The 27,220-nt window shown below is 41.9% G+C and overlaps 1 protein-coding gene and 1 long non-coding RNA gene across 9 annotated transcripts in view; one reads left to right on the forward strand and one right to left on the reverse strand.

Moving 5' to 3' along the window:
- The window catches only part of LOC128339739 (uncharacterized), a 44,929-nt gene extending 22,619 nt beyond the window's left edge, over positions 1 to 22,310 (forward strand). The window contains exon 3 of the long non-coding RNA XR_008313192.1: positions 22,173 to 22,310. This is a non-coding gene — a long non-coding RNA (uncharacterized LOC128339739). The remainder of the gene's footprint in view (positions 1 to 22,172) is intronic.
- The window catches only part of RUNX2 (RUNX family transcription factor 2), a 366,905-nt gene that overhangs the window by 208,332 nt on the left and 131,353 nt on the right, over positions 1 to 27,220 (reverse strand). For 7 of the 8 annotated variants that reach the window (XM_053284103.1, XM_053284101.1, XM_053284098.1 and 4 more), the window contains one exon: positions 17,964 to 18,068. The exons of the other annotated variant lie outside the window; for it this stretch is intronic. In XM_053284103.1, coding sequence (XP_053140078.1) covers positions 17,964 to 18,068 — 105 coding nt within the window. The remainder of the gene's footprint in view (positions 1 to 17,963; positions 18,069 to 27,220) is intronic. 8 annotated transcript variants of the gene reach the window in all.

Here is a 27,220-nt window from a genome sequence, read left to right on the forward strand (position 1 = left end):
GCTCTTCCTCCAAGGAGCCCAGAGTACATGGGCAGTGTACATGGTTCTGTTTATCCTCACAACAATCCTATGAGGTAGGTTAGGCTGAGAGATACACAACTGGCCCAGAGTCACCCACTGAGTTTCATGGTTGGATAGGGATTTGAACTCAAGACTCCGTGGTCCTAGTCCAATGCAGAGGTTCAGGAGCAGCAACTGCAGCTGCCTGAAGTCCCATGCTTATCAGCTGGACAGGGAGGGGAGGGCACCGAATTGCATAGACCCAAGTCTGATTAAAGATGCCAATGAGGTTTTGGAGGCTTTGGTTGTAAGCAGAACTACTTAAGACAGTGCATGCAGGTAGAGAACAGAAGAATGCTGGAAAAGCAACACAAGGTCAGCTATGAGGACAATGAGATGCTGTCCCTTTAACCATCAAGGAGAGAGAAGACATAGTAATCTGGAAATTGGTGTCCAGAGACTTGGAGGTGTAGTGGTTAGAGTGCTGGACTAGGACCGGGGAGACCCGAGTTCAAATTCCCATTCAGCCATAAAACTAGCTGGGTGACTCTGAGCCAGTCACTTCTCTCTCAGCCTAACCTACTTCACAGGGTTGTTGTGAAAGAGAAACTCAAGTATGCAGTACACCGCTCTGGGCTCCTTGGAGGAAGAGCAGGATATAAATGTTGTTGTTGTTATTATTATTATTCCACCTCTGGCCTATGTAGGAGCAAGTTGCTCACTGGGAGCTATCCAAGGTGCTGCAACTCCAACTGCCTGCCCTGTCCATTCCTGATTTTGGTACAGGACACATATCTCACACCAGGTGCTGGGCATACTTAGGATTAAGTCCTGAGTTGCTTCTCCTTGGTTCTGTGACCAACCAACTGTTCTAGACCACTTGCATTTAGAGTACTGTATCTGGAAAGTTGATCCTTTTGTAATGACCTATTAGGCATTAACATCAACTTTTTCTCCTCATGACTTCCTCATTTCTCTCTCCATCCCGCCTTTAGTATTTTGGAAATAGTAAACCCCAAGTACTAGATTACTTTCTGGGTTTTGTAATGTCAATCACAGAAGTTCTATAGAGGAGTCTGCTCCTCCTTTTTAATGGACTCATTGGCTGACAACCAGACTAAATCACCACTAACTCATCCCATTAATTTCAGTAGGTCTACTCAGGAATAATTAGTCTGGATGCCAGCAAATGTACTGTTAGACATCTCTGAAGTTCTCATTGTTCTACGAGGCTTCTGTTATGCCGACTATATCTATGTTTTTGTTTGTTACCAAGCACTTCAGCTACTCCATCTTGGCTTGAAGACTATAACATCCACATATAATTTTAGTAACATGATATCTTATCATAATCATATCATAACCCTATTTTAGCCATTTATCCTGGTCACACAGACCAATTTTATTTGGAAATTATGCTGGCCAATTTTAAATCTGTAATTTCAGATAATGTGGCAAAGTTCTGTTTGGTGGTGTCGAAGCTCCGTAAAGACTGTATTAGTAAATTGAACATTTTGTGATTTTGTAAACTTTTGAAATTCTTGAATTTTCTTATTAATGCTATTAATTGTTATTGTTTGTTAACCTGGTCTGTGACTGCAATAAACATACTACTACTATCATTAGCATATAGCCTATAAATTGTAACCCTTTCTAAAAGTTGTTGATGTGTGCATTTTTCTATATAACCCTTTTGCTGCTTTGGCCAACTGCCATAGGATGACCTGGAACTTTTGTACACTCATCCATGGGCATCTGGAGTGGAGGCAAGAGGGAGGCCCCAGATTGAGCCAGTTTCCCTTGAATTCAAAGGGGCTTACTCCCAGGTAAATGGGTATAGGATTGCTGGCTTTGCAACCCCATCCTAGAAAATGTCCTGCGTACACCCATGCACTCATCCATTAGGGATAACCCATCCCAAACTGGATGCTGGCCAGCTCCAACTGGCTTCCCCCCAGGAGTCAATTTAAAAGCTACTTTGTAACCTTTTTGATATTAAGTGCCAACCAATGTTCTCTCTAATTTTTTTCATCTGTGTGCAGAATGAGTTGTGTTCTGGGCAGCAGTATCAAGGCAATGTGCGCACACATGCATTCCGAGAGGGGCCTATCTGATTCAAACTCCGCAGGATCTAAAATTTACTGAGTGGACATCAAAAAACTTGCTAGCATGCGCACGCCTTAGAGGGAACACTGGTGACAGTAGTCTGGTTCCATCTCAGTTCAGGTTGAGCCCATTCCTTTTGTATATATTTAGCTTGTCCCAAAATATTATCCAGTGCCTAACAAATTCAAACCTCTCCAAAATGCACCATGTCTCATTCATGACCCCTCAAGCTCTACCTTTTTAGCTGACTTTGTACGTGGAACAGGTAGCCTTTCTGAAGTTGGAGGCTCTGGATTTCAACTTCATGCCAAGCAAGGTAAATTTTGTTTCCAAGACAACTCAACCACATTTCTCAATGTGATTGATGGAAACATGCTCCACAACTGCCAGCTTCTCTCCAGCATAATCTACTAGCCTATGTAGATGATGCACAATGACTACAACTTTCACACCAAGCCAGCAAGTCATCATATCTACTACCATCTCTCAGTGGCCCACGTATTGTTCAGCCTGATGTGGGCAGTGCCAATCCAGCTGTGCTGCTATGTGCTCATGGTGAAGTACCAACAGTTTTGAGTCTTTGTGCAAGAGTACAAATACTTAAAGTAACACACCCACATTCTCAAAGAACAACTTTGATCAGAAATATATCACTGATGGTCAAGTGACATATTTCCTTTCAAAGTTGCACTTCTGGAGGGTGGGTGTGCTATTTTAAGCATTTGCACAAAACTGTTGGCACTTCACTAGGAAGCCACAGCAACATGGGCAGATAAATACCACCAGCAGTAGGCTACACAAGATAGGCCAGTGTTCCTAATGATCAGGTAGGTCATTAGGAGATTATCAGTTAATCACTGAAGGAACTGGTTCATTATTCAAGAAGTTTCCCTCTTCCTCACACAGCAGAAAGAAAATAGTACAAGTGATACTCTGCACAAAAGCTGGGTAGCTCTCTTTCACTCATACATGCACACACATGTCTGTGTCTATAGCTATGACTCATTTACTGGGAAAGGTCACCTGGCTGATTCAAGTTTTCCTCAGTGCTTTGCTGTTGGAGCTCCCTTGTACATGTAAAATTGGATTCTCTTGTAAGCTCGCCATAAATTTATGCCCCTAGTTAGTTCTCCCAATTTCTACTCTAGCCAATCAGACTAAGAGGGCTCAGTGAGGAATTGTTTAGATGCCAATTATAGAGATACAAAATTATTATATTCTGATCTGATTTTTTTTAATGCAGGAGAGAAAGAAAGAGGTGCTGATAGAACCAGAAGGGGGATAGATTTATTTAAAGGAAGCAAATTCCATATTCTAAGCAAATTTAAATTTAAAAATAAAATAATACTGATACATGTTCCCTGGGTACCCTATCTAAACATTCCCATATCAATGAAAAGTGAAGCCCTGTTCCCCCTTTTTTGTATTCTGTCAAACGAGTTGTATTGTTTTGTTTATGTGATGGGTCATTGACCGTAATAAAGATTAATTCATTCAAGTGAAGCCCTGTAATACTTTTAGATTGTTCTTTAGAGTGAGAAAACAGAATATGGGCTGGCAAATTGTCCTTTTTTGAAACAAAGCTATAGTTTGGAAGTTTAAAAAAAAATTCTGGAACACTGGTTCAAGGCACAATACACTTTTTTTTTTTTAAATGTCAGAGTAAATGAAAACCAATATTAGCCATTGGTGACATATTGGGACTTTAACCGAGTAAAACCACTTATGATTTATGCTGTGAACCTTTCAACATTATGCTCCTCAAAATCTTCATGTAAAGATTTCTCAAGGAAAGTTCTTGCTCTTCTTACCAGTAAACACCCTTAACTGAAGAAACTATTTGAGGCTGTTTCCTTATTCATATAGCATTAAGCAATGTAAAATTCACATCATATAAAAGATACCAAAGGAGTGGGTATGGGTAACAGACTTTACCCTTGAAAAACTCCTTCTCAAGGATAATAGTTGTTTGCTGCTTGTTATCAGTCATGAGACACTGATTCTTCCTTATGACACCCTTCCCATCAAAACAATCACCTCTCAAAATGGCAGAGATCTTGGAAGATGTTTTTAAACAGGTATCAACAGACTCAATTTTTGACAATATAATGGTTGTATGAGCTTGCACTTACACAGAGCTTATTCCCTCTCTTTGGTATCTTCTCCCACTTTTCTACTGTGCACTACAAGTGCACTCTACTTACATGAATGTGCCTGTTATGGACAATCACTTACACCAGATAAAGAATGGAAACATCCTCTATAGCGTCAGTAAGAGCTAGCCCTGTATACTGCACAGATTGTCTTAGTATTATACATGCCAGATCACATGGACCAGTAAATTCACTAGATCTATGAAACAAGAGGCAACAGTATAAATCCTAAGGCTACAGCTTCCATTGTCCACTTGTGATAATAAATGAAGGTGGTTGCTATATCTGATCCAAAAGACTTTCTAGATTATCAGCCCTCACACCAGCTTTTACTCATAATGATATGATTTTTACTCATAATGCTAACTTTTTAAATTTTAGATTATTGATTTGTTTAAAACTGTTTTTAGCATTTAATTGATTTTAATGTTCTGTTTAGGTTTGGAGCAGCATACAAATATGATAGATAAATAAATAAATAAATAAAACAACCCCAATTCAGTCTGGCACGACAGCCCTCCCACACATTTGATGATGGGGGTATTCTTGCTGCAAAGGGGATAACCTCATCGCAGGGATAAGCAAGTTTACAGCTCCTCCCCCCACCCCATCCCACTTTGTAAACCAGACTTAAATGAGCACTGCAATATAGGCTCTGAACAACAGGGGAGCACAAAGCTGACACAGATTGCCGGTGGAGGGTGGGGGGGAGAAGAGACTTATGACTCTTTTTATTTTTAAAAATTAGTATGGAAGCATTTCTGCTTCAAGAATGTTGCAGTAGGGAAGGAGGATGAACAGCCACCAAGCATCTAAGAACATTTTTTATAAAAAGAGAAAGGGGGGGGGGAAGAAAAATAGTTCACAAATTAGCACATTACGAGGAGGAAATGGTGTCAGCTGTCACTAATGATGTCACACACACTATCCAATTGTTGCCTGTGATGCTCAACCAAACATATATGACATCTGGGAGAAGAACCACATTTTCCCAGCAATAAAACACTGGTGTTTGAAGAAACTGAATTATTTCCCCACAACAGAGGTGCCATCATAAGGGAAGACATCTGGATCCTGAGCAGAAAATGAGTACCAACTGATTCTTTATTGCACTATAAAATGTTTGTCTGAAAAGATCCTACATGGAGTGCACTGTATTTTCTTTAAAACCAAGGACCAGAATAAATCCTATCCAGAGGGAATCATAAGGCTACATACTGAAACAATATTTTTAACCCCACCCTTCATAAAATGCTTCCTTTTCCCCTTATTGCGGTATTATTGCCTCCTTTCAATTTGCCATACGGTATACAATAGAGAGTGGCCCCAATTCAGCTAAAGCCAGTCATTACTAAATTCTATAGAAACCAAAAGAACTAATCTGCTAACAACTAGTTCCCACTCTTCGCTGGGATTTGGTCACAAACCAATTTAGCAGGACTAGGGCCAGAGCTTTAACCCAACTCTAGACTCATGCGACAGCATGCTCCAACTTTAATTATACAGATTACTTTCAGAATGATAGTGTTTAGAGTCCTTGAGAATAATATGCTAAATCCAAAACTAGGTTGTTGCCATTGTTTTTAAGTTTATGGCTTTGGGGAGTTTGAATTGAGTGACATGGCAACTATGAACAGAGACTACAGTGGCCTTAGACAGGGCTCCTCCATCTAGGAATGCAACACAATCTGAAGAGCTTACTATCCCACTTTTCAAATTATATTTCCCTAAGCTTTTAATAATTTGGTGTAGACAAAACTAAAAATACAGAACTTAATAAGCATTAAATACAATTATAAGTGCCTTTTAATAGTATCATGACATGAATGTAAAGAACAAAACAAAAAAAAACCACCCCAAAAATTTCTTGTGCATAACAAAATCTAAATCCCATATTAACCAAAGTGTATATATTTACCTATTCTCAGAATGTTAATCAAATTCACACTCTGTAGATGGTAGTCAGGTTTGCTGTGGTGGTTACCATGAGTTGTGAGCAGGAAGAGAAGCCTGTCCGCTTGAACACATGCCAAAGAACTGTGGCCAATCATATTTCCCCTGCATATGTCCAATGTGTGGCCAATCATATTTCCCCCGCATATGTCCAATGTGTGGCCAATCATATTTCCCCCGCATATGTCCAAGGCACACATCCTCCCTTCACATTTGATGTGTTCACCACAAGTCATATTTCTGCAGTTATCAGTAACATGTGAATCTGTCCAAGGATTGTGTTGCTAACTATTTTTAGTATACAATACGGCTCCCCACCAGCCCTAGGAAAACATTTACAAATATTGGCCCACATATTGTGTAGCCTCCTGAAGCTGTAAAGTGTAAGGCTGCTTTGAGCTCAGCTGATGTCTTGTTGAGCAGCAGAACACATGCAGGGTGAGGGTGGAGAGATTTTTTGCTAATTTTCCCAGCCTCCAATAGTGTTCTTTGAGTCAGAAATATGTCCTTGAGAGCTGCACAAGCCTAATGGACATATTCCTGGACAGCAAAGAGCACTAACAGGCAGTGGGAATCAGCAAAAATCACTCTGCCCTCACCCTGTGCATGGTACTTGACAAGATGTCGGCTGAGCTTGGAGCAGCCTTGCTCCACAGGGATGCAGCTCCCTTACAGTAGCGGATAGCTTGTGGGCCATTAATGAGTAATTAATGTTGACATTTATTGCTTGAAAGTTGACTTAAATGAAAATGGCTTGATGCACACACAACACTCAATAATGGTTAGAGTTATAGTTTGTTGCATGAACCCTGGGGTAAGATCTTGAATACACAGTGAAACCATAGCTTAGCTTACCAGACAAGAACCTGCTCCCAAAGGATGTATATGAAGAGAGACTAATGAGTCATTCTTGGTAATCCCTAACTTGAATTCTCTATTAGCCTTCAGGAGAGCCCTTAAAACGTATCTGTTTGGCCTGGCTTTCCAGGGTATTTTAATTGATTTTAATATTTTAACCCAGTTCTCAGGGTTTTTAATTACTGCGACTGTTTAATTGTTGTTTTAAAATATTTTTAAATTGTTAATTGTTGTTATATATTTTTTTAATTGTTGTTTTAGCTCTTTACTGTTTTAATGGTTTGTTTTAATTGTAAACCGCCCTGAGCCATTTTGGAAGGGCGGTATAAAAATCAAATAAATAAATAAATAAATAAATAAGTAAGTAAGTAAGTAAGTAGAAAGGCTGGAGAAGTGAGGAAACTGCCTATACTAAAACTATCACAGTTTACTTGATGCAAAAATAGCTGTGGTTCAGATGTAAAGAAGTAGAGAAAAGAAGGAGAGTAGGAAGCACACAAGCCTGAGGTTCATGCTGGCTCATGCACATCATGCCAAACCATGTTTTGATGTTACATTAGAACAGAGTCATGATGATGCATCTTGGCTTATTGCCAACCCTTAACCAGGATTTAAGCATCCAGACTCAATATTAATAAGCCTAGACTGGGCTAAGGAAGCCAAGCCTGGGCTTGGCTGCCCATAAGAACCCGGCAGCACCTCAGCAGCAAGCCCACCTAGGAAGCCCACCTTGTAAATGAGGTTAAGGGAGCAAGTGCTCCCTTAACCACAGTTCTTTGATCATGCCAGTGCTGGTTGCTTACAGGCAATGCTGAAGCACTGATGGACGCCTGCCCACTCATTGATGGGCAGATTCCCACAATGCACCAGACACTCACACAGTGCATTGTGGGATTTCTGGGAGCTAGGAAAAGACCCCACACCTCTATGCTTCCTGGGGCAGTGGCAGACCATCTGAGCATGTGATCCGCGTGCCCAGATGTTCCTCGGAGATTGTCTGCAGAGAAGGTGGATTTTTGCAGCCTTCCGAGACACCCACCCACCTTAAGAAGAACGACCTTAAGAAAAACAAAACAGTTAATAAAAACAATTTATCCAGCTCTATGCATGACATAAAGCTCTACAAGGAAATTGCTTCCATCAGATTCTAGTCCACTGAGCTGTTGGGTCTCACTCTGCTTTAATCCAAACCAATAGTACCCTAGAGTATATCAAATGGATTGTTTGACTGAGTCACCCAACAGATCACAATCCAGATCACTGGGAGACCCACAATCCTTTGTGGGAGAGAAAGAGAAAAAGAAAAAAGGTCTACTGGTCGCACACAATCAGTTACTTGGTTCTCTGGATTGCAGTCCTGGTTCTAAATATACAACATTTGCCCTAAAATATTATTAAATTTTCCATATTGTTTTACGATAATATATAAGTAATATATTTTTTGTCATGTTCATTCATATCCCATCTGATATTTGTTTAACTTCTAAACTGTGAAATACACAGAAAATGTAACAATGCTCTTCATAACCTAAAAAACAGGACAATCTTAAGGATATTTACTCAGAAGCAAACCTCAATGGGAATTGTTACATGGTAAGCCACCTAATAGCGCAGCGGGGAAGTAACATGCCTAGGGAGCAAGAGGTTGCTGGTTTGAATCCCCACTGGTATGTTCCCCAGACTATGGTAAACACCTATATCAGGCAACAGCAATATAGGAAGATGCTGAAAGGCATCATCTTATACTGTGTGGGAGATGGAGATGGCAATGGCAAACCCCTCCTGTATTCTACCAAAGACAAATCACAGGACTCTGTGGTCGTCAGGAGTCGACACTGACTCAATGGCACAACTTTACCTTTAAGTATGCTTAATTGAGGCCTAAACAGCACTATATTGAAATAGGATCTGGATGCAGTTTATAATTTTTTAAAAATTCCTAAATAACATTACGCCTCTATTTTTCAAAACACACTGAAACCCACAAAGATGATAATAGGGAATCATTAATCCAACGTAATCACTTTAAAATGAAACGAGTTTGCTCAGACCCTTCCAAAAATCTGGGGAGCTGAATTCCCAAGGGGATCCATAAAGCTACCCAGCATCATAGTGTCAGGCAGAAAGGAAGCCTTGCTTCTACATGCCTCAAAGGGATATGGACAGACTACTTAAAGAGTCAGTGAGCACCAATAAAGACCTGACAGACAAGGTCTGTCACCCATTTTTCAGGCCATCATGTTCTAACCCCCAACTCAGCAAGCTTTTGTTTATCAGGCAGACTTGTGTCCTACCCACACTCCTTCTCCCTTCTCTTTCTGGCAATGTGCACTGTTGGACTAGAACCTGGTATTGGACTATTGAGAGTGCTTTTCCCCTGGAAGTTGCCCAGGGATCTTCATTCAAGGTTTTCTCCTCACTGGGTGGCTTCACACATATTGCAGCAAGTAAGGCTGCTGTGAACTTCCATTTCCCCATAGAATAATGTACAGCACTTCCCTCTGTAAATATCTGTAACCAACTTCAAGTTTAGGTTACGGCTGTCAGGAAGCCCGAAGGAAGTGATGCAGGATAAGCCAACATTTCTGGGTTCGGACAACACAACTGGCACGGAAGTTGCAGCTCATGCTAGGAACACACATGGAAGGAACCAGCAGTTCACAGCAACCTCACTTGGTGCATTATGTGTGAAGATGCCCACCGTATCCTGACTGGAAACCAACTTCAATTTCCCCTTCCCCATCCTTCCAATTGCCAAAGTTCATCCTCTCATGCAACTTGTTCTTCACTATGGAATGCTCATGGTTTGCTTCCAGTGTGCATGTTTGGAGCACGCATTTGCTCATTTGAAGACAAAGCTGTGCAACTTATTTGGCATTGCAAACATGTTTGTTCTTTGGGGCACTTGTGAAGCACATTTTGTTCAAAACCCTTGCCTTTCTGCATTCTGCTTGTACAGTTTCATTAAACTCTAAACCAGATCTATACAACCATAATGGCTGTACAGAACCTGAAGTTCAATATTAGACTATAATAAACAATATCTCTTCATTACATACTCAAGTCACACAAGAAAATATATTTAAATAAACTTTTGTTGAGCGAACAAAGGCTTTCTGAGGGCAAAACACAAAGCACACATCCTGTTTTTAACTGCTGTGAAAATTTCTGCATAAGAGATGTTAAGGGTTTAGCTCTTTGGTATATCATCCCATGTGTCTGAGTAAAATTACTGCTAGGCAAGGAATGTTTAAACAGGCAGTGGATCCCCTTGCATCAGTCCTACGAAATGTTGCACAACACAAATGCCTCTAGATGTGTCATTTCCTGCTTGGCCCCCAGCCCAGTTCCTGACAGACAAGCACACAAAAAATTAAAGAAGAGATTTAAAGCTCTTGTATTCATAAGCACATTCCTCCAGACATCAGACATACCCCTCCACCTCCCTGCGTTGGAGGGACTTCTTGAGAAAGACAGAAAGAGAGAGAAAGAGCTTCCTAAAAACTGTCACAGTGGAACTATAGGAAAGAATCTGACACATTTTGGTCATTATGCAGGCTGTCCAGTTCTTCCTGCTTGCCATTCATAGCACAAACACAACAGCGGAATGTTTGCTTCTATCTTTAGCCAAATGTGTACCTCACAATTTCTGAATGCAGACAAATGCTCCACAACTGAAAGATTGGTACACTGCTATAGGTAGCTACCTTTGAATTATCAGCAGAATGTGGGTGTATGATTAAGCATGATATGATCCTGTATCACAGAAGAGGGAGGTTGGAAAAATCCAGGAGAGCAACTAGTCTAGCACCCAGACCTAGAGCAGAACATAATATATCTAAATAATGTGTGGATGTCCACACTTTAAGAACTCCAGAGAAGAGGTTTCCACACCCTCTCTCATTAGTTTCTTCCAGCGTTGAACCGGATTTATTGTTAGAAATATCTTCCTAAATGTCCTTAAATTAACTCGATCTCCCTGTTTGAAGTAAATGCTTCCTAAAAATCACTGTCTGAAGTTCATTGCAAACTGTAGTTTGCCTTTTCTATATAAAATCCCTTTAAATATTCAAAATCCATCAGCATAGTCACTCTTACTCTTTTTTCCCTCTAGAGTCCAGGATCTAGACTAAGCAGCTGAGCATTCCAGACCTTTTATTATTCTGTCTCACAATCCTTCTTGAACTGAAAGTGCAGAACTGAACACAGTGTTCCATATGATGTCTCACTAGTGCCAACCATAAATGCACAAATACTCCCAAAGCCTTGGAGACAATGTTCCTGTTCATACATCTGAAAGTGTCATTAACCTTTTAAGTCACAGCAGCACACTGTTATTTTCTTCAATTTGCAGACTTTTCATCATAACCCTTACAGCTTTCTCCAAAGCATGGCTGCCTTCAGATAAATTGCTACAACTCTTAACTAGAAGGTATGTCAGAAGGTTAAAAAGAAAGAAAGAAAGCTCATGCGATATGTGGCATTTCTGAATGTGCAAATCCGCCTCTAATATTGGTCTTCCGTATGGGGAGGGGTGTCGTGAGTTCAATCCTGATCCAGTCAAATAAAAGAGCTGTAAGTTAGGACGAGGATTTAACACACGAGCCCATTCTCACGATTCCGCGAGTTGGCTTGAGGGCAGATGGCAGAGAAGGCAGTTGCAGCTTGCCTTCCCCGCAGATAAGTCTGGATAGAGTTGCTGAATGGGCACCAGGTGAGCTGCTGCTGCCCCATGCAGTGCAGTGGTTCAGGGGCCGGGATGCATTGTCCCTGCCCCCGGAAATCCCACAATGCACCACGCAAGTGAGCAGTGCATTATGGAGATTCCCTCGGCAAGGGGCAGCCGCCCATCAGGGTGTCAGGATTGGGTGAAAGCAGCTGATGCCAACACACAGTCAAGTAAATGCAGCGAAAGGGGCGCTTGCTCCCTTAACTTCATTTAAGAGGCGGGTTCCTGAGGTGGGTTTGCCCCGAGGAGCTGCTCTGCACCCACAGGGTCCCACGAGCAGCCAAGCCTGGCCTTAGTTACCCTAGCCCTGTCTTGGCTGCTCATGACAACAGTGTCTCAATATTTCTTTCCTATGGCTTGCCTATCTATCTTGGCAGTCAATATGGCAATACTTGGCTTCCACAGTTGCACTGCCTTCTCCAGCAATAGCAAGTTGTGCAGAAGCTGGAAAGGAGGAACAGCAGAATGGGAGCTTATGTGAAGAGCAATAACAAAGCATGCTGAATCAAGAGAGGGATGAAGGCCAGAGGAGCAACCTAGGCTGCAGGGATTAGTGTGACTTCATTTGCCACGTACACACCAATGGGGGCTTCAGTTTAATTAAACCCACCATTTGCTTCCGTTCCTGCTCCAATGTAACTGAGAAAAGAGATAAAATGAAGAAGAAATGTACATCCTCTTCAACTACATATTTCCAGTCCTGAATTGTCAAGAAAATGTTAGCAGAATCATGCACTCTCCATCCTAGAGATATAGCTATTATTGAGCAGATGGGTTCAAAGAACCTAGGCCCCCCAGCTCCTGAGGACCACCCAGCTCCACCCCTCCCTATTTTCTTCATTATCTCCCTCACTCCAAGGGGCCTCCAGGGACAGAGTGAACACGGGCCCCCTCCCTCCTACCTAAATCCCCTGCTCCATCCTCTTCCCAGAGTGTCACTTTCTAAGAAAGAAAGAAAGAAAGAAAGAAAGAAAGAAAGAAAGAAAGAAAGAAAGGCAACTTCCTCTTCAGGCAGCAGGCAGAAGAAATCTCTGAGATTTTTCTCCTAAACTTGACCCTATGGATGAGAAAGATATGCCTCTATCCTAAAGATTGTGCAATACAGAGGTAGCCCCAACAAACGTAGCCAGTATCATTTGTCTTTGTTCATATGAACACAGCCTTCACTGAACACAATTGATCAAAACTTGGCAACAGGTAGCATTCAAAATGTGAATGCTATTTTTGAGCCATTTAACAGAATCAACCCTGGATTTGTCTCCAAGTGAACATTCAAGTAGGAACTACAGTCAGCCACAGCTCCCAGTCCCTGGGTGTGTCTACTTGACATGCATGCTGCACTCACTAAGATATACTCCTAAAAATTTAATGTGTGTGAAGTGACCCTGAGAAGCACAGGGATGTGAAATGGAAATCTTAACGGCTCTAAAAACTTGAATGATTTTTTTCGGCACAGGTGGCCAAAGCTCTCAATAGACCTCTCCTTCTGAAAGTGAAACTCTAATCCACAGGCACCCAGGACTGCTGCTCCTACTTGCCAATTAAAATTATGCAGCATTAGTTCCCTCAGCTCTACTTGCCAAGAGAAGGTCAAAGTGCCTTGCCTATAAACAAGCTTTACAAATTCAGGATCTTCAGCATGATGTCATGTCTTAAAATGATAAGCTGGCAGCCCAAGTAACTGACATTCTGTAAAGATGTGCACAGTGTTATGTTTATGCTACTTAGAATGAAGGTTCTAATAAGTCATCGTCTGTGTTCCTTTAAAGAGGAGTTTTATAACAGAGATGAATCACAACGGCAAAAGATCAAAGTTTAAAAACATCAATGATGCCATGGGGTATTTTTTAATCTTGTAATGAATGATGATCATGTGCTCTTGTGAAGTTGGTCCAACTGCCAACGCCAGATGTGTATATTAAGAAGTTGTTTGTGATGTGACAGGCCCTGGTTCAGCTGAGAGAGAGAGAGAGAGAGAGAGAGAGAGAGAGAGAGAGAGAGAGAGAGAGAGATCTCCGAGTGGAATAAGTGCAGGTCTTCACAGAGAGAGGGACGGTCTGTTGAAGCATAACCTTATGTTATGTTATGCAACTTAAGAGTGTGTGTGTGTGCGCGTGTGTGTCACACACACACACACACACACACACACACCTCTATCAGAAATTCTTGTTGGAGAGGCCTCATAATTCTTCTCAGCCATCTAGGGTTTTTTTGTCTAATGTAGATGCCAGCTGCATTAATTTATTACAGTAATTACTAATATACTAGTATAAATTAGTCTGAGTATAAATTAGTCTAAGAATTGGAATTCTTAGGAGGAAATTAAATCTCAGCATACATCTGTATAAAGCACATTGGTAAATAACTTTTTGAAAGAGCAAATTTTTTTGTGAAAAACTCTCTTTTTCTACCCTTTTTTGGGGTACAAATTCTTCCAATTGGTAAATTTGTGGCACCATTGATCAGATCTGAGAAGTTCTTTGGCTGGTGCTATCCTCATAGAAAGGAGATACTATTGCCAAGTCCTCGAGTCATTCCAGCATAGCCCCATTCACAGATTCTGTTCTAAAGCGCTTATTGGCAAAAACAGCCAAAGTTGATCAGGATGCAAGCAAAAGATATCCCAGCTTACTCTTCTGAACAGCCCATTTCTTCATCTATACAATCAACCTAAAGTGTTCATAGATGTATTAGAAGATTCAGAACTCTTTTCTGATTGCAGCACAATAAGCAAGCCCTGCTATCAGAGCAAAGAATTTCCACAGGATCATCACCAACAACTTTAGTATGCCAATTGCTTTTTACTTTGCACAAGTCTTAATATCCCACAGTGATCATCCTTCAAACACACACAAAGAGAACAACCAAGAATCTATTGAGTAGTTCTCTAAACACAAAGTAGCCCCCAGTCTTAGATAACCAGCTAGGCAGAATACTGAGCTAAGTTGCTCAGAAACAGCTGATCACCATAACATGTGGAGCCCTTTCTAATAGCTAAATTTACATCCATTTGCTTCTTTGGACTCTGAAGGAAATTCTAAGAAGTCAAAGATTTGATGTAAGTGTGATGAAATATTATGCATAAGGAGGATTTCAAGATTACATTTGAAAACTGTTTTATTTTCATTCTGACCCTATGGGAGAAAGACACATGCTGTGCAGCATGCATTATCCCTAGCAAAATTTTGCTAAGTGCTTGCTACTGAAATGTTTGCTCCTTGCTAAGTTACCACATGTTGTGCTGATGTCCACATTTAGGCACAAGCCTGTTCTTTCTCCTACAATTTTAAATACTGTCTGCCCTGCTTGGAAGTTTCTTGCTTCAAAGATACATCAGCACAATGTTTCAGACTTCCAAATGGGAAGGACCAAATTAACTCCAGATGTAGAAACTTGTTAGTGTTTCACCATGGACAACAGTCTTTCAAAGTCACTAAATGCTAACAGTTGCAGGTGATAGAAGGGCCTTTTTCAAGAGCAGGAAGCTTTGCATAGGTGAACAGAAAAGACAGGAAGCATCTATGATAAAAATGTAGAAAATAGCCTTCAAGAGGGGCAAGCAAACTCCATTTGCAACAAGACTAAAAAGAGGTTCCTGGTAGTTCTCCATTCTTAATTAGGGAGAAACGATAAGGAGAAGGCAGTTTCTTGGTAAACTGGAAAAAATGTCAGAATTTCCAAAAATGGCTTCTGGGTACAGACTCTTGGCAAAGTATCATCATGCATAAAGCAGCAAGAACTGGATTTGCACTCCTGGATTACTTTGGGAAATACTCCTGAAAAGTCTCATTAGTCATCAAAGGAAAGCAAGTGACTGAGATGCTTCCATTAGAAGGGATTGTATTTCTATTAATGTGGTTATTCTTCAAATAATTCTTAATCTCCAGATATAATGTAAATACAGGAATTCTTCATTAATTCTAACCAGTTTCTAAATGATATTAAGTAGGCAGAGGAATCTAGGATTCAGTGATACCTGCCTTATAAAAGGACACTTACCAGTTAACACTGCCCCAAAGACACAGACAGCAAAACCAAGATGGATTAACCAAGTCTGACAGTACACACACACGCAATACCCCACTATCTATAACAGTTACTGAAACATGATTGAACACAACTGTCATAATGAAGTCAGCAGTCATTTAAATAGATTATTAGTAATTAAGGTGTATGCATATGTGATGCCCAACCCATTGGAGAGGAAGAATGCAGATCTGCCACAGAGAACATACCAATTACTCAGCTTCATAAGCAAGCAGTAAGGAACTAGGAAGCAGCTGGGGTCAGCAGGCCAGTGCTGACATCAAGGCTTACCCAGGCTGTGAACAACTTAGCTTTACAAGGCCACTGGCTCTACTTGGCTTGACACTCCAGAGACGGGAGATGCAGGAAAACAAGCCAGGAAGAGTCACCCTCTGTGGACCTAAAACTTCTCATCCAGCCAGCTTCCATCTCACTAGAGGTGTTTTTATGCCAAGTCGCACAAGTCATTTAAGCCACTGTGAATTAAGGAGGTAGAACTTGGATAACTCCCAATTCTTTGGAGCAGTTTTATCTTAAAGACCCATTGGTCCTTAGTAACAAACTTCTCTTATGCTATAAGCGACTTCTGTAGTCCCTTCAAGGGCTTGGAGGCAGATCTATGCCAGATGTGCTCAGAGCAGCACCTACCAGCACTCTAGGGCTAGACAAGGGCCGTTCTCTTGTCTGACAAAATGCTATAAAGGAGAAACAGGTGAACAAAACCTTTAAAAATATTGCTAGGTGCAGGAAGAGGATAAGCGAAATGTTGTTAGTATTTCAGTGCTTTTACAGTAAATTGTTGTGCTCCTTATTCCCAGACGTTCTGTGGCAGGTCTTCTACTAAAAACTGATTGTCTAATATTGTGTGGGACACAATTAATCAGCAACTTTTAGAATGAACCATCTGATATTTTAACACAACTCTGGAGCAAAACACAGACATTCTACTTTACATTCTTCCAGATACAGAATATCTTTCCTCTACTAAATGGAGAACACAGTCACTCAGGTTCTGGGATAACATGTTCAAACACACCTAACTAAGGCTTATTCAAATCTGTGACTTACTCCTGAGCATAGAGACCCAACTATCACATTTAGGCTAAAGTGGGAATGCAACCCTTAAACAGTAATGGATATTTAATCCCTAGCAATTCACACCTCATTAATGCAAAGTAAAACACCTGCTTTCTAATCTCACTGCATTCTACAGAGATCCAGAGGCCTGCCTGGCCTCCACTTGAGGTCCTCCTCACAGGGCTAATATTACAAGAAGTAACCAAAGACTAAGCATGCACATAGGAATGTGTGAAGCTGAATATACCAAGTCAGACCATTGGTCCATCTAGCTCAGTATTATCTACACTGACTGGCTGCAGCTCTCCAAGGTTTCAGGCAGGAGACTCTTTCAGCCCTACCTGGAGATGCCAAGGAGTGATGTTATTCCACTGAGATATGGCCTCATCCCCTAAGGGAAATATTTTACAAGACCTACAAGCAGTCATCCATTTAAATGCAAACCAAGATAGACCCTGCTAATCAGAGGGGACAATTTATGCTTTCTACCACAAGGCCAGCTCTCCTCCCTCATCTAAGACCCTCTTCACTTGCTATCCTTAGAGAAGATCCTGGGAACTCAAACCACACAAGCGCCTCTCTGCATGGTTAACCATTATGTGAAGCAGAACCCAAATGCATTGCATGTATTTCAGTCCTACTAAGGAAACCCTTCAAAAGAGAGAGGGGCTGGCATGGCTAGAATTGATCTCAACCATGTGGGTGCCACTTCACACAACTGGCAAAATATGGGGAGACATGCCTATAAAATCTAAGTCTCTAGTAGGAACCACACTGCTCAGATAAAGCAGTGATTGAGATCTTGAACCTTCCCAAAATCATAGAGGGTTACAAAGCTCCATTACTGAACCGAGCACCCCTTCTCTAAACCAGATTACTGGAACAATTAGCCTCACTTACAGAGAGGCTTCTTTGTGTTGGATCAACAACTACCATATAAGTGAGAACCAAAATTCAATTTGGTGAAGACACTATATCAGACACTGAAGGTATGTCTAGCTGTTTACTTCCACAAATAAACAAAACCAGACCCTAAATCACAAACAGAGAAGAGTACTTACTCCTTGGCTCTCTTGGTCCATCCACTGTCACCTTTATAGCTCTGTGGTATGTAGCAACTTGGGGGGGATTTGTAAGGACTGTTATTGTCAAGGTAAAGCTCTTCCCTGTAAGGAAAGGTAAAAAGAGAAAAGGGTGGGTGGGGAGGAGGAGAAACAGGAATGACTACAGGAATATGGTTGCACATATCCTCAAGGGGGGGGGGAATCAAAGGCACTCACAATCCCAAATACTATGAATCGTTAAGCCCCACTGGAACAAAGAAACATTCTTCTGCTCTGGTTTGGCGCTAATGTTTGGAACTCAGCCAAACGCTGCAAATTTAAAATTTCTTGCTTTAATATCACATTATGAGCTAATGGTGGGAAAATAATTAGTGGTTCCACAGAGGCAATGTCTCTAACAATAAATGCTAACCAACAGGCTCTAAGCCCATTATCTAAGCTTTGGGGCAGGACACGCTTGTAAGCACCTGCAGGCGTTTGCTCTCAGGACATGTCCAGACAGCAGCTTTCAGCACTGTAGTGCATAATGGAGCCAGGCGAGTCAATCAGAGAAAGGCAGGTTTCTTATTCACTGAGATACACTCCTGTGATGAGTGCTGGAAGGAAGCTGTGCAGAGTCCGGACTGGCCCTCCCGCCATCCCTGTCGGCTGTAGGAACTAGCAGCATCCCAATGCAGGCTGAAGCAGTGCTGCTGTTTACAGAGATGTGGGGAACGCTGAAACTGGAATTCTCCAGGCAGGGCAGGCGGGAAGGGTGTGCAAATCTGTATGACTGAACAGAGTGCCACACTTCACGAAGGGAGGGCATTGTGCAGGTGTACTGCTGGAGGGCAAAACTGATCATACTTGGACTTTTCATAGGGGGGGTCAATTTTAGCCTAGAGCCAGCCCTGCCTCTCAGTGTGCCTCAGAGAATGTGTCCAGGGCCTTTTGGCTTTTGTAACAGAGCTTCCTACAAAGGTAAGCCAGGAGACCCTGGAGAGATGAACAAACCTTTCTTTTTTTACCCAACAAATGGTGTACACACTGAGGCGGTTCACATGAGCAGCCCTACCCAGGCAGGCTTGGGCTGCCCTACCTGGTTAGGGCTGCTTGTGTGAAGCGCCAGGATAGAGCACTGCCTCCCTCAGATAAAACAGGGTGTTTACCCAGCCTTTTACCCAGATCCAGAGTTGTGTGCATGCTTCGGCTGCCAACACAGAGCCAGGCACCTAGAGAACCCAGCTGGAGGGGAAATCCCTCAATGCGCCGTGCTCATCGTGCAGGGCATTGCGGGATCTCTGGAGGCTGGGACACATTTTCTAGGCCTCCAGAATGCCACACAGCTCACGGCAATGCCTGTCATGTAGATTCACGAGCTGTGCTGCGCAGCTCATCTGTGGATTGTCTGGGGAGAAGGTGGGTGCTATCCTACCTTCCCCTCCCTCCCCAGCCAGGCAAAAGGTCATGTGAACAACCTTACTGTTTTACCTTGTGTTTTACAAAGTAACAGAAGCAGCTAACAGGTTCCAATCCTGGCCTAAGCAGCTTACAATATAAAGAGGTGGGGAAAGATGTTTGCATCAGTGAGTGTGGGGGGGGGATCTAGGGGTAATGAGACCGGGAGGATAATATCCAAAGGGAAACCAGAAGGATTGAAATCCAAGGAAGGACTTGCCCTGGAGAGGCAAGGAGAAATAAGATGTATGGTGCTTGCTGATCTAGAAAAACAATAAATTGCAAGGCCACATGAAACATTTAAAATTTCCTTCTCTGAATTGAAAGTAGTTGACAGATCCAACAAATACCTACAGCAGCCTCGCATCTTAATAATACAAGCCAAATGTAAGGTGCACCCTTATGTTCTGCATCCTAGGGATGTGCTCAAAACACAATTCAGTTTCTGACTTGTGGCACAATCCCTTTAAAAGGGCTTACCCAGCCCCTTTAATGTGGAGGAGAGCAAGTCCATCCCTGCTCCTCCTCTGATCACCACCACTGCAGTAAGCCCGGCAATCCTCCCCAGGTATGCCCACGTTCTGCCAGCGCTCTCCCCCAGCAGCCTGCGTGTGACACTGGCAAACACACTGGCTCCACGCATGCATGGCGACTATTTACATGGTCAGCATTGCTGACCACACAGTGGCCACCATGCATGCACAGCGGTTATGTGCATGCTGGCGTCATGCTGGGGGACACCCAACCAGCATGCGGGCATAGCTGGAGGGAGCGCCAAAATTACCGCAATGGCAACAATAGGAGGAGGAGCAGGAATGGACTTGCTCTCCTCTACATTAGAAGGGCTGGGTAAGCCCTCAATTTTTAACGGATTGTGCCACAATTCGTAAGTCAAATCACGTTTCAGCACATCCCTACTGCATCCTATTGATCACAAGCAGGACCACCTCAGCACTGCTGCAGGATTCTAGCATGCAACAAGGCAGCACCATCAAATGGGAAACAAGTGTAGCCCTCTTTGGCATCTATGCCCCTACTCTGAAAATGGGAAAGCCATATGCAGACTTGGTCTGATAAATCGAGGGGGCTTCCTTCCTTCTACTACCAAGAGCCCGAACTGCATTGGCTATTTGCATTTTGCTTGTCCTGTGCATTTCTGAATATGGAACAAGACACATTATTTGCTTCTGGGCCATGACATGCTGGTTGAACCAGAATAACTTACTGTGAGCAGAAAGGCTAATCCCACTCTGTCATTTACACCAGCGTAAATCTGTTCACTAGAGCAGAGTTACTGTTTATTACACTGTGCAGCTGAAAGGAATTTTCCTTTCTCATATTTTACTTCACATGGTTTTATTATTTAATTTGTTTGACTCCACCACAATAAGATGTGGAAAGAATATATATTGCTCCTGGGAGCCATTTAACAGGGAGCTAGTGTCTCCTGCTTTTAATATGCCTGTGGTAATAGGATGATATCATCATTACTGGAACAAACTGGAAAATTCCTTCTCTCTCTCTCTCTTTCACTTAGACATATTCCAACTATTAAACTTAAAAATAGCTATCTAGTGCAAGCTGCTTTGCATGCATAAAATAAGTCCCACTGCAAAATCTGCAAGTCAGCATGTTGAAAAACTACATTTTAGATGTACATCATGCACTGTAAACCTGCAACTGTTAACAGCATTAAGAGACAAAACTGTTTAGAAAGAAAGAGGAGAAAGAGCAAAGGAAACAGAATCTAAAGGCATGTTCACTATAGGAAGACTGTAGCCTCTGTTCTGCAGAGTCACTGACAGTTCTAATCAGTTAGATATGCAACCGTTAGTCATTTCAGATAGTCAAACTGCAAACTGTTTCGAGACAGGAAAAGGTGGGCGTGCAACAGTGACTCAATAAAACAGTCAGCAATCTCATGCCTTATGGCTCATTTAGGCTCCCGCTTTACCAGAATCTTAAAAAGGTCTTTTTCTCTAACCAGTGACTGTTTTCCTTCACACACCCTTCCCCCCTGGTTTGAGGAGCTCTTGTGGGCTTTAAATCAAAAGCCAAATCTTAAACAATATGTAGCAGCACAAAACTTAATACAGTCTTTTCAAAGCCTAATACAGAACAGGTTATATATATATTTTTAAAAAACCTAATATGGAACAGGTCTGTGGCTGTCAGATCCAGTAAGCGGGCTTTCTTTTCAAACTCAGCTCTCAAAACCTGCTTGAGACCCACATCATTCATTATCAGGCATGTGGCTTCAGACCATCTTGGATATATATTTTTCAAAAGAGAGAGAATGTGACAGTGAATTTTGCAACAGTCATAAGGAGTCAGAAGGCTCGCTTTATGCAATCTGAATTCCAAAATGGGCAATGTCCTAACAACACAAGGCACAGCTTGTGCAGAAAAACCTGTGTTTTTAACATGCAACATTGTGGATTTTTAAAAATTACTTTGCAGTAGCAGGCAGATTGGTATGGCATAGTAAAAGTCAGCTGCTAGGGAGTACATTACAGCCTCCGAAAAACATGAGACCTTAGGTAGAATATTACTTGGTTTAATCTTAACTGATCAGCCTTGAATCTGGCAAATGTTGTTATTTATCATTGCTGGGGTTTGTGATTGATATATATCATTTATGATGTTTTATTTTATAACGTTTTATCATATTTGATTGTGTACTTTTCAACATCTCTGTACAACCACTCTGTGGGTGCAGAGAAACCAATAGCTTAAATAGCTAACTTAATAATATCTTCTGCTTTACAGGGTACTGAAATAATAAGGATATGCTCCTCATGAATGCACAGACATAACAGACCAGATCAGTATGTAATATATACAAAAAGATGTATTCACTACAAGAGAGATACAGGAAGCACGGCTCTTAGGAGAGAGATATCTGAACAGAATCCTAACAAGACTAGAGTTCTTTTTGAATCTACTCACTTGTGAAATAGCCTGTTTGAGTAGTGGAAAATACTTGCAATAAAGTCACCTTATCCCAATTCTATTTATTAAACACATGTCTACTAAATATGGAACACTATTCACTATTTATGAGTTAGTTTCCATATCACAGCAAAACGCAATCGGACTATTGTTGTGTTTAAACCCACCAGTGACATTTAAGCTCCAAAGTGCACAGACAGCAGCTACCACCGGTGTCACTGGGAACTACTGGAGGCCTCTGATGGCAGAATTACTCTTTAGCAATGACAGGTCTGCTGCTTCTATATTTGTTTTTAAAATACGGTTCTGCAATCAGTTACACATCCTTAAATCCCATGTACACCAGGAAGAGCATGTGGGATTGCCCAGCCTTCAGCCACAACCCAAATTATTGGGCTGTGGAGCTGAAGATCACTGAAGTCATCAGATGTGCCTCCAGACTATCAAGCAGCAGTGAACACTAAACCATTTTTGTTTAAATAACCAGAGTTGCCACTGCACTCAAAGCTCGCATTTCCAGTGCATTGTTAAAACAAAGAATGGATGAGGAAAGGGACAAGGGACACATGTAAAACTGCCCTATGGCAATGAGCATGGAACCTGCCCTTCACAAAATCATATATGTTGCCTTATTTCAGAGATTCAGTGCTCAGGCAATGTGGTTACAAGGGCGAAACTGGAGTAGCAGTAGAGAGATTGTCACCCTCTTAAGTTTACCACTTTATGTCTTGGTGCAGTGGGTGGAATGATCCTGCCAAATCATTTATTAAAGAATCTTAGAAAACTACTGCACCTTCTGAATATCTAACAAAACCCAGTGAAAACAAAGGCTGCCAACATCTTAAATGTTGACCTGCTTGTTCTAATATCGTGCTTCCAAGCAAACATATGTAAAAGTAGAGGGAAAAGAAAAATACCTGAGTTTACTTTAGAATGCTTTGATGGGGGGATCTTTACGCAAATGGACTGCTATGCTATTACAAAGTGGGGAAATGCTTGACTAACAAGCAGAAGGTTGCCGGTTCGAATCCCCACTGGTACTATGTTGGGCAGCAGTGACATAGGAAGATGCTGGAAGGCATCATCTCATACTGCGTGGGAGGAGGCAATGGGAAACCCCTCCTGTATTCTACCAAAGAAAACCACAGGGTTCTGTGGGAGCCAGGAGTCGAAATCGACTTGATGGCACACTTTACTATAATTCAATAATCTGGCCAATGTCTTTGCCCATTCACATTGCAATGAAGAAATAAACCAAGCAGAAAACACTGTTAAGCTAGTACAGCAGTAACAATGGCCCTGCAATGCAAACCTGCCTCCAGTAAAGTACAAAAGATTAATAGACTTTATATGTTTTTGATATATTCTATAAAACAGAAGCAAACAAAAACAACCACGGGGGCGGGGGGAGACTGTTGATAGTTAAATGTCCCTAAGTGACCATGTGGGTTTCCCTCAACTAAACTATATTAGTTTTCCAAATCAATGCAATACTTACACTGTGCAAGATGTTGTGCTTTATGTGGATGCTTAGGCCACATTAGAGGCACAATCTAGCTAAAGTAAAGCACTTTAAGTGCCACTGATAAAGTTTCTCCCATTAAAATCACTAGGATTTATTTTTAAACTGCCTAACATTGGTTGGATCATGCCCAGATTCTCTTTCTATCAGCTGCTTTCCACAGGTTTTTACTAGTTTCTCTGTGCCTTTAAAACTTACTTCTTGTGGCTAATTACTAACTTTAGTGCTCTTTTTATGGACCTCACTAGCTAAAAAGTCATCTGGTACTACTGCTTTACTGTGTCCCCAAACTGTGCATTCTTCGTCATTAGCACATCTGAGTGTAGCTGACATTATAGCAGGCAGAACGGACGTGTGTTGAGGAGTAATGCTGAGAAGAGAGATTATCCTGGACAATAGAGATTTTTCAACCAGATTCTGTATATTATTCATTTAAAGGTCTCAGTGCCCTGATCTTAAATATTTGTGCTGTTGTATCACCTCGCAGCCTAATTTAACAACCCTACAAAGCTGGTAAAATGTCTTGTTCATTGCAGCAATAAGGTTAAGGAGCTGAGAATTCTGTTACAATGTTGGGCAGGAGTTAAAGTGTAGCGTGCCACTGAGTCAGTGTCAACTCCTGGCGAGTTTAGGAGAGGAGAGCTGGTCCTGTGGTAGCAAGCATGACTTGTCCCCATAGCTAAGCAGGGTCCACCCTGGTTGCATCTGAATGGGAGACTTGATGTGTGAGCACTGCAAGATATTCCCCTCAGGGGATGGAGCCGCTCTGGGAAGAGCAGAAGGTTTCAAGTTCCCTCCCTGGCTTCTCCAAAGATAGGGCTGGGAGAGAGTCCTGCCTGCAACCTTGGAGAAGCTGCTGCCAGTCTATGAAGACAATACTGAGCTAGATAGACCAATGGCCTGATTCAGTATATGGCAGTTTCCTATGTTCCTATGACCTCAGAGCCCAGTGGATTCTCTTTGGTAGAATCCAGTAGGGATGTGCACGGAACCGGGCAGGGTGGCCCGAAGGGGTGGGGGGTAGGTATTTAAGGGTGGGGGAGGATGCACTTACCCCTCCCCCTGCTTTCCCCCCACTGGTGCTGGTGTCCAGTAAAATCTGTTGGGGCGGCAGTGTACCTCCCTTCCACCTCTTCCCTTCTTCAGCCAGAAGCGGACGGAAGTACCATGCACGTGTGCACATGTCACGATCATGCACACCCCCGTCTGGCGAGCGCAACGTGCATGCGGTACTTCCAGCCGAAGAGTGGAAGGGGTGGCAGAGAGGTACGCTGCTGCCCTGACAGATTTTACTGGACACCAGCGCCGGTGGGAGGAAAGTGGGTGGAGAGGTAAGTGCACCCTCCCCGCCCTTAAAGACCTCCCCCCACCTCTGAATAGTCAAAATGGCCAGTGTTTGAACCTGTTCAGAGGCCCATAAAAGGGCCTCCAAATAGGTTCGTGCCTGTTTCCCTAGACATCCCTAGAATGGGTTTACCATTGCCATCTCCCACACAGTATGAGATATGCCTTTCAGCATCTTCTTATATTACTGCTGCCCAATAAAGGTGTTTCCCAGAGTCTGGGAAAGATACCAGCAGGGATCTGAACCAGCAGCCTCTGGCTTGCTAGTCAAGTCATCTCCCCACTACACCATTAGGTGGCTAGAAGTTAAAGTACAAGTAGTTAAATGAATAGTAGTCTATGCTAATCATAACCACTTTACAAAAGTTACACTGCTAAACTACTTTTACTTATAGTAGTTAAACTACAGGAGTTAATTAGCAGTGATAATTACTTTCATCCATTAGCAAAAGCACCCCTATTAATATTTAAATAATTCACTATTTATTATATTGAAACATTATATACATACCATAGGAGTACCAAATCAGGCACTAAAAATACAGGAATGCCTACAATTACCAGTGGAGTATGTGATAACTGTGTCCTATAGCTGTTAGGAGCATCCTTAATTGTAGCACTTCTAAAATGGCTGGCTGCACTTTGAATATTTTAGCAGTTTTGGCCAAACACAAGAAGAGAACAGTCACACCAGAAGGGTGGTGTTGCTGCTGTTTGCTGTTTATAGGCCCAATTTCAATAGTGAGTAATTTTTTTAAATAAGTAAAAATGAACCTTATGCTGAAAAAAAGATCTCTCTTTTGAATTTAACTCCATTGTTTACATTTTTGCTCCCCCCCGCCACTAATATCCCCAAGTATGTTTATATGCCTTGAGGATAACACTACATGCATTTGATGAAGTAGGTTGTAGTCCCTGAAAGCTACAATAAATTTGTTAGCCTTTAAGGTGCAAGAGTGCTCCTTATTGTTTTTGCTGAAGCAACACAGCTACCTTTTCCCAGACTTCCAAATCAATGGGACTCTTTCTACTGATCATGAACAACATTGGTTGTTACCTAATTAGCAAGCTACTGCCCATCCTTGTCTAATAGGGAGTAAAAGGCATTCCTCCAAATATATCTATTTAACAAACACTGTAAAGTCTTCATTTTTGCTTTTATGCTTTTGTTTTAAATTTTTAATCAGATTTGTTTAATATTTTTTCACTTAATATTTTAATTGTGTCTTTTTTACCATCTTGTGTTTAATTTTTTTTGCTGTAAGCCACCTTGGGATTGCTTTAATGAAAGGTGGTATATAAATTTAACAATCAATCAATCAATCTTTCTGATGACAGGAAGCTGGACTCATAGATTCATAGAATTGGAAAGGATCATGAAGGTTTTCTAGTCCAACACCTGCTCAGTCCAGTTCCTGCCCAGTTCAGAAAACCACTACAGTATCCCAAATGGATGCTTGCCCAGGCTCTGCTTGAAAATCTCCAGTGAAGGAGAGCCCACCACTGCATGAGGCAAACTGTTCCACTGTCTAACAGCTCTTACAGTTGGGAAAATCTTCCGAATGCCTTGCCTAGATCTGCTTCCTTGCCATTTTAGCCCAATGGTTCCAGAAATGCCTTCATGAGCAACAGAGAACCAGTCCGCTTCTCCTTCTGTGTGCCAACCCTTCAAACATTTGAAGTCAGTTATCATAGATCCCCTTATTCTTCTCTTCTCCTGGCTAAACATATCCAGCTCTGTCAATGGCTCATCATAGAACTTGGTTCCCTCAACCTCTTGGTTGTCCTCCTGTGAACCTGTTCCAGTTCAATAACATCTTTTTAAAATATGGTGCCCAGGACGGGACATAGTATTTCAAGTGAGGTTTGACCAGAGCAGTAGAATGATTACTTTTTGTGTAAGAAGAACACTAAGCTTCTCTTAATACAGCCCAAGATTGCATTAGTTTTTTAGCAGTTGCATCACACTGCTGGCTCATGTTCAACTGGCGCCCACTAA

The sequence above is a fragment of the Hemicordylus capensis genome, chromosome 1 (assembly GCF_027244095.1).
Source record: "Hemicordylus capensis ecotype Gifberg chromosome 1, rHemCap1.1.pri, whole genome shotgun sequence".
Classification (NCBI taxonomy): domain Eukaryota; kingdom Metazoa; phylum Chordata; class Lepidosauria; order Squamata; family Cordylidae; genus Hemicordylus; species Hemicordylus capensis.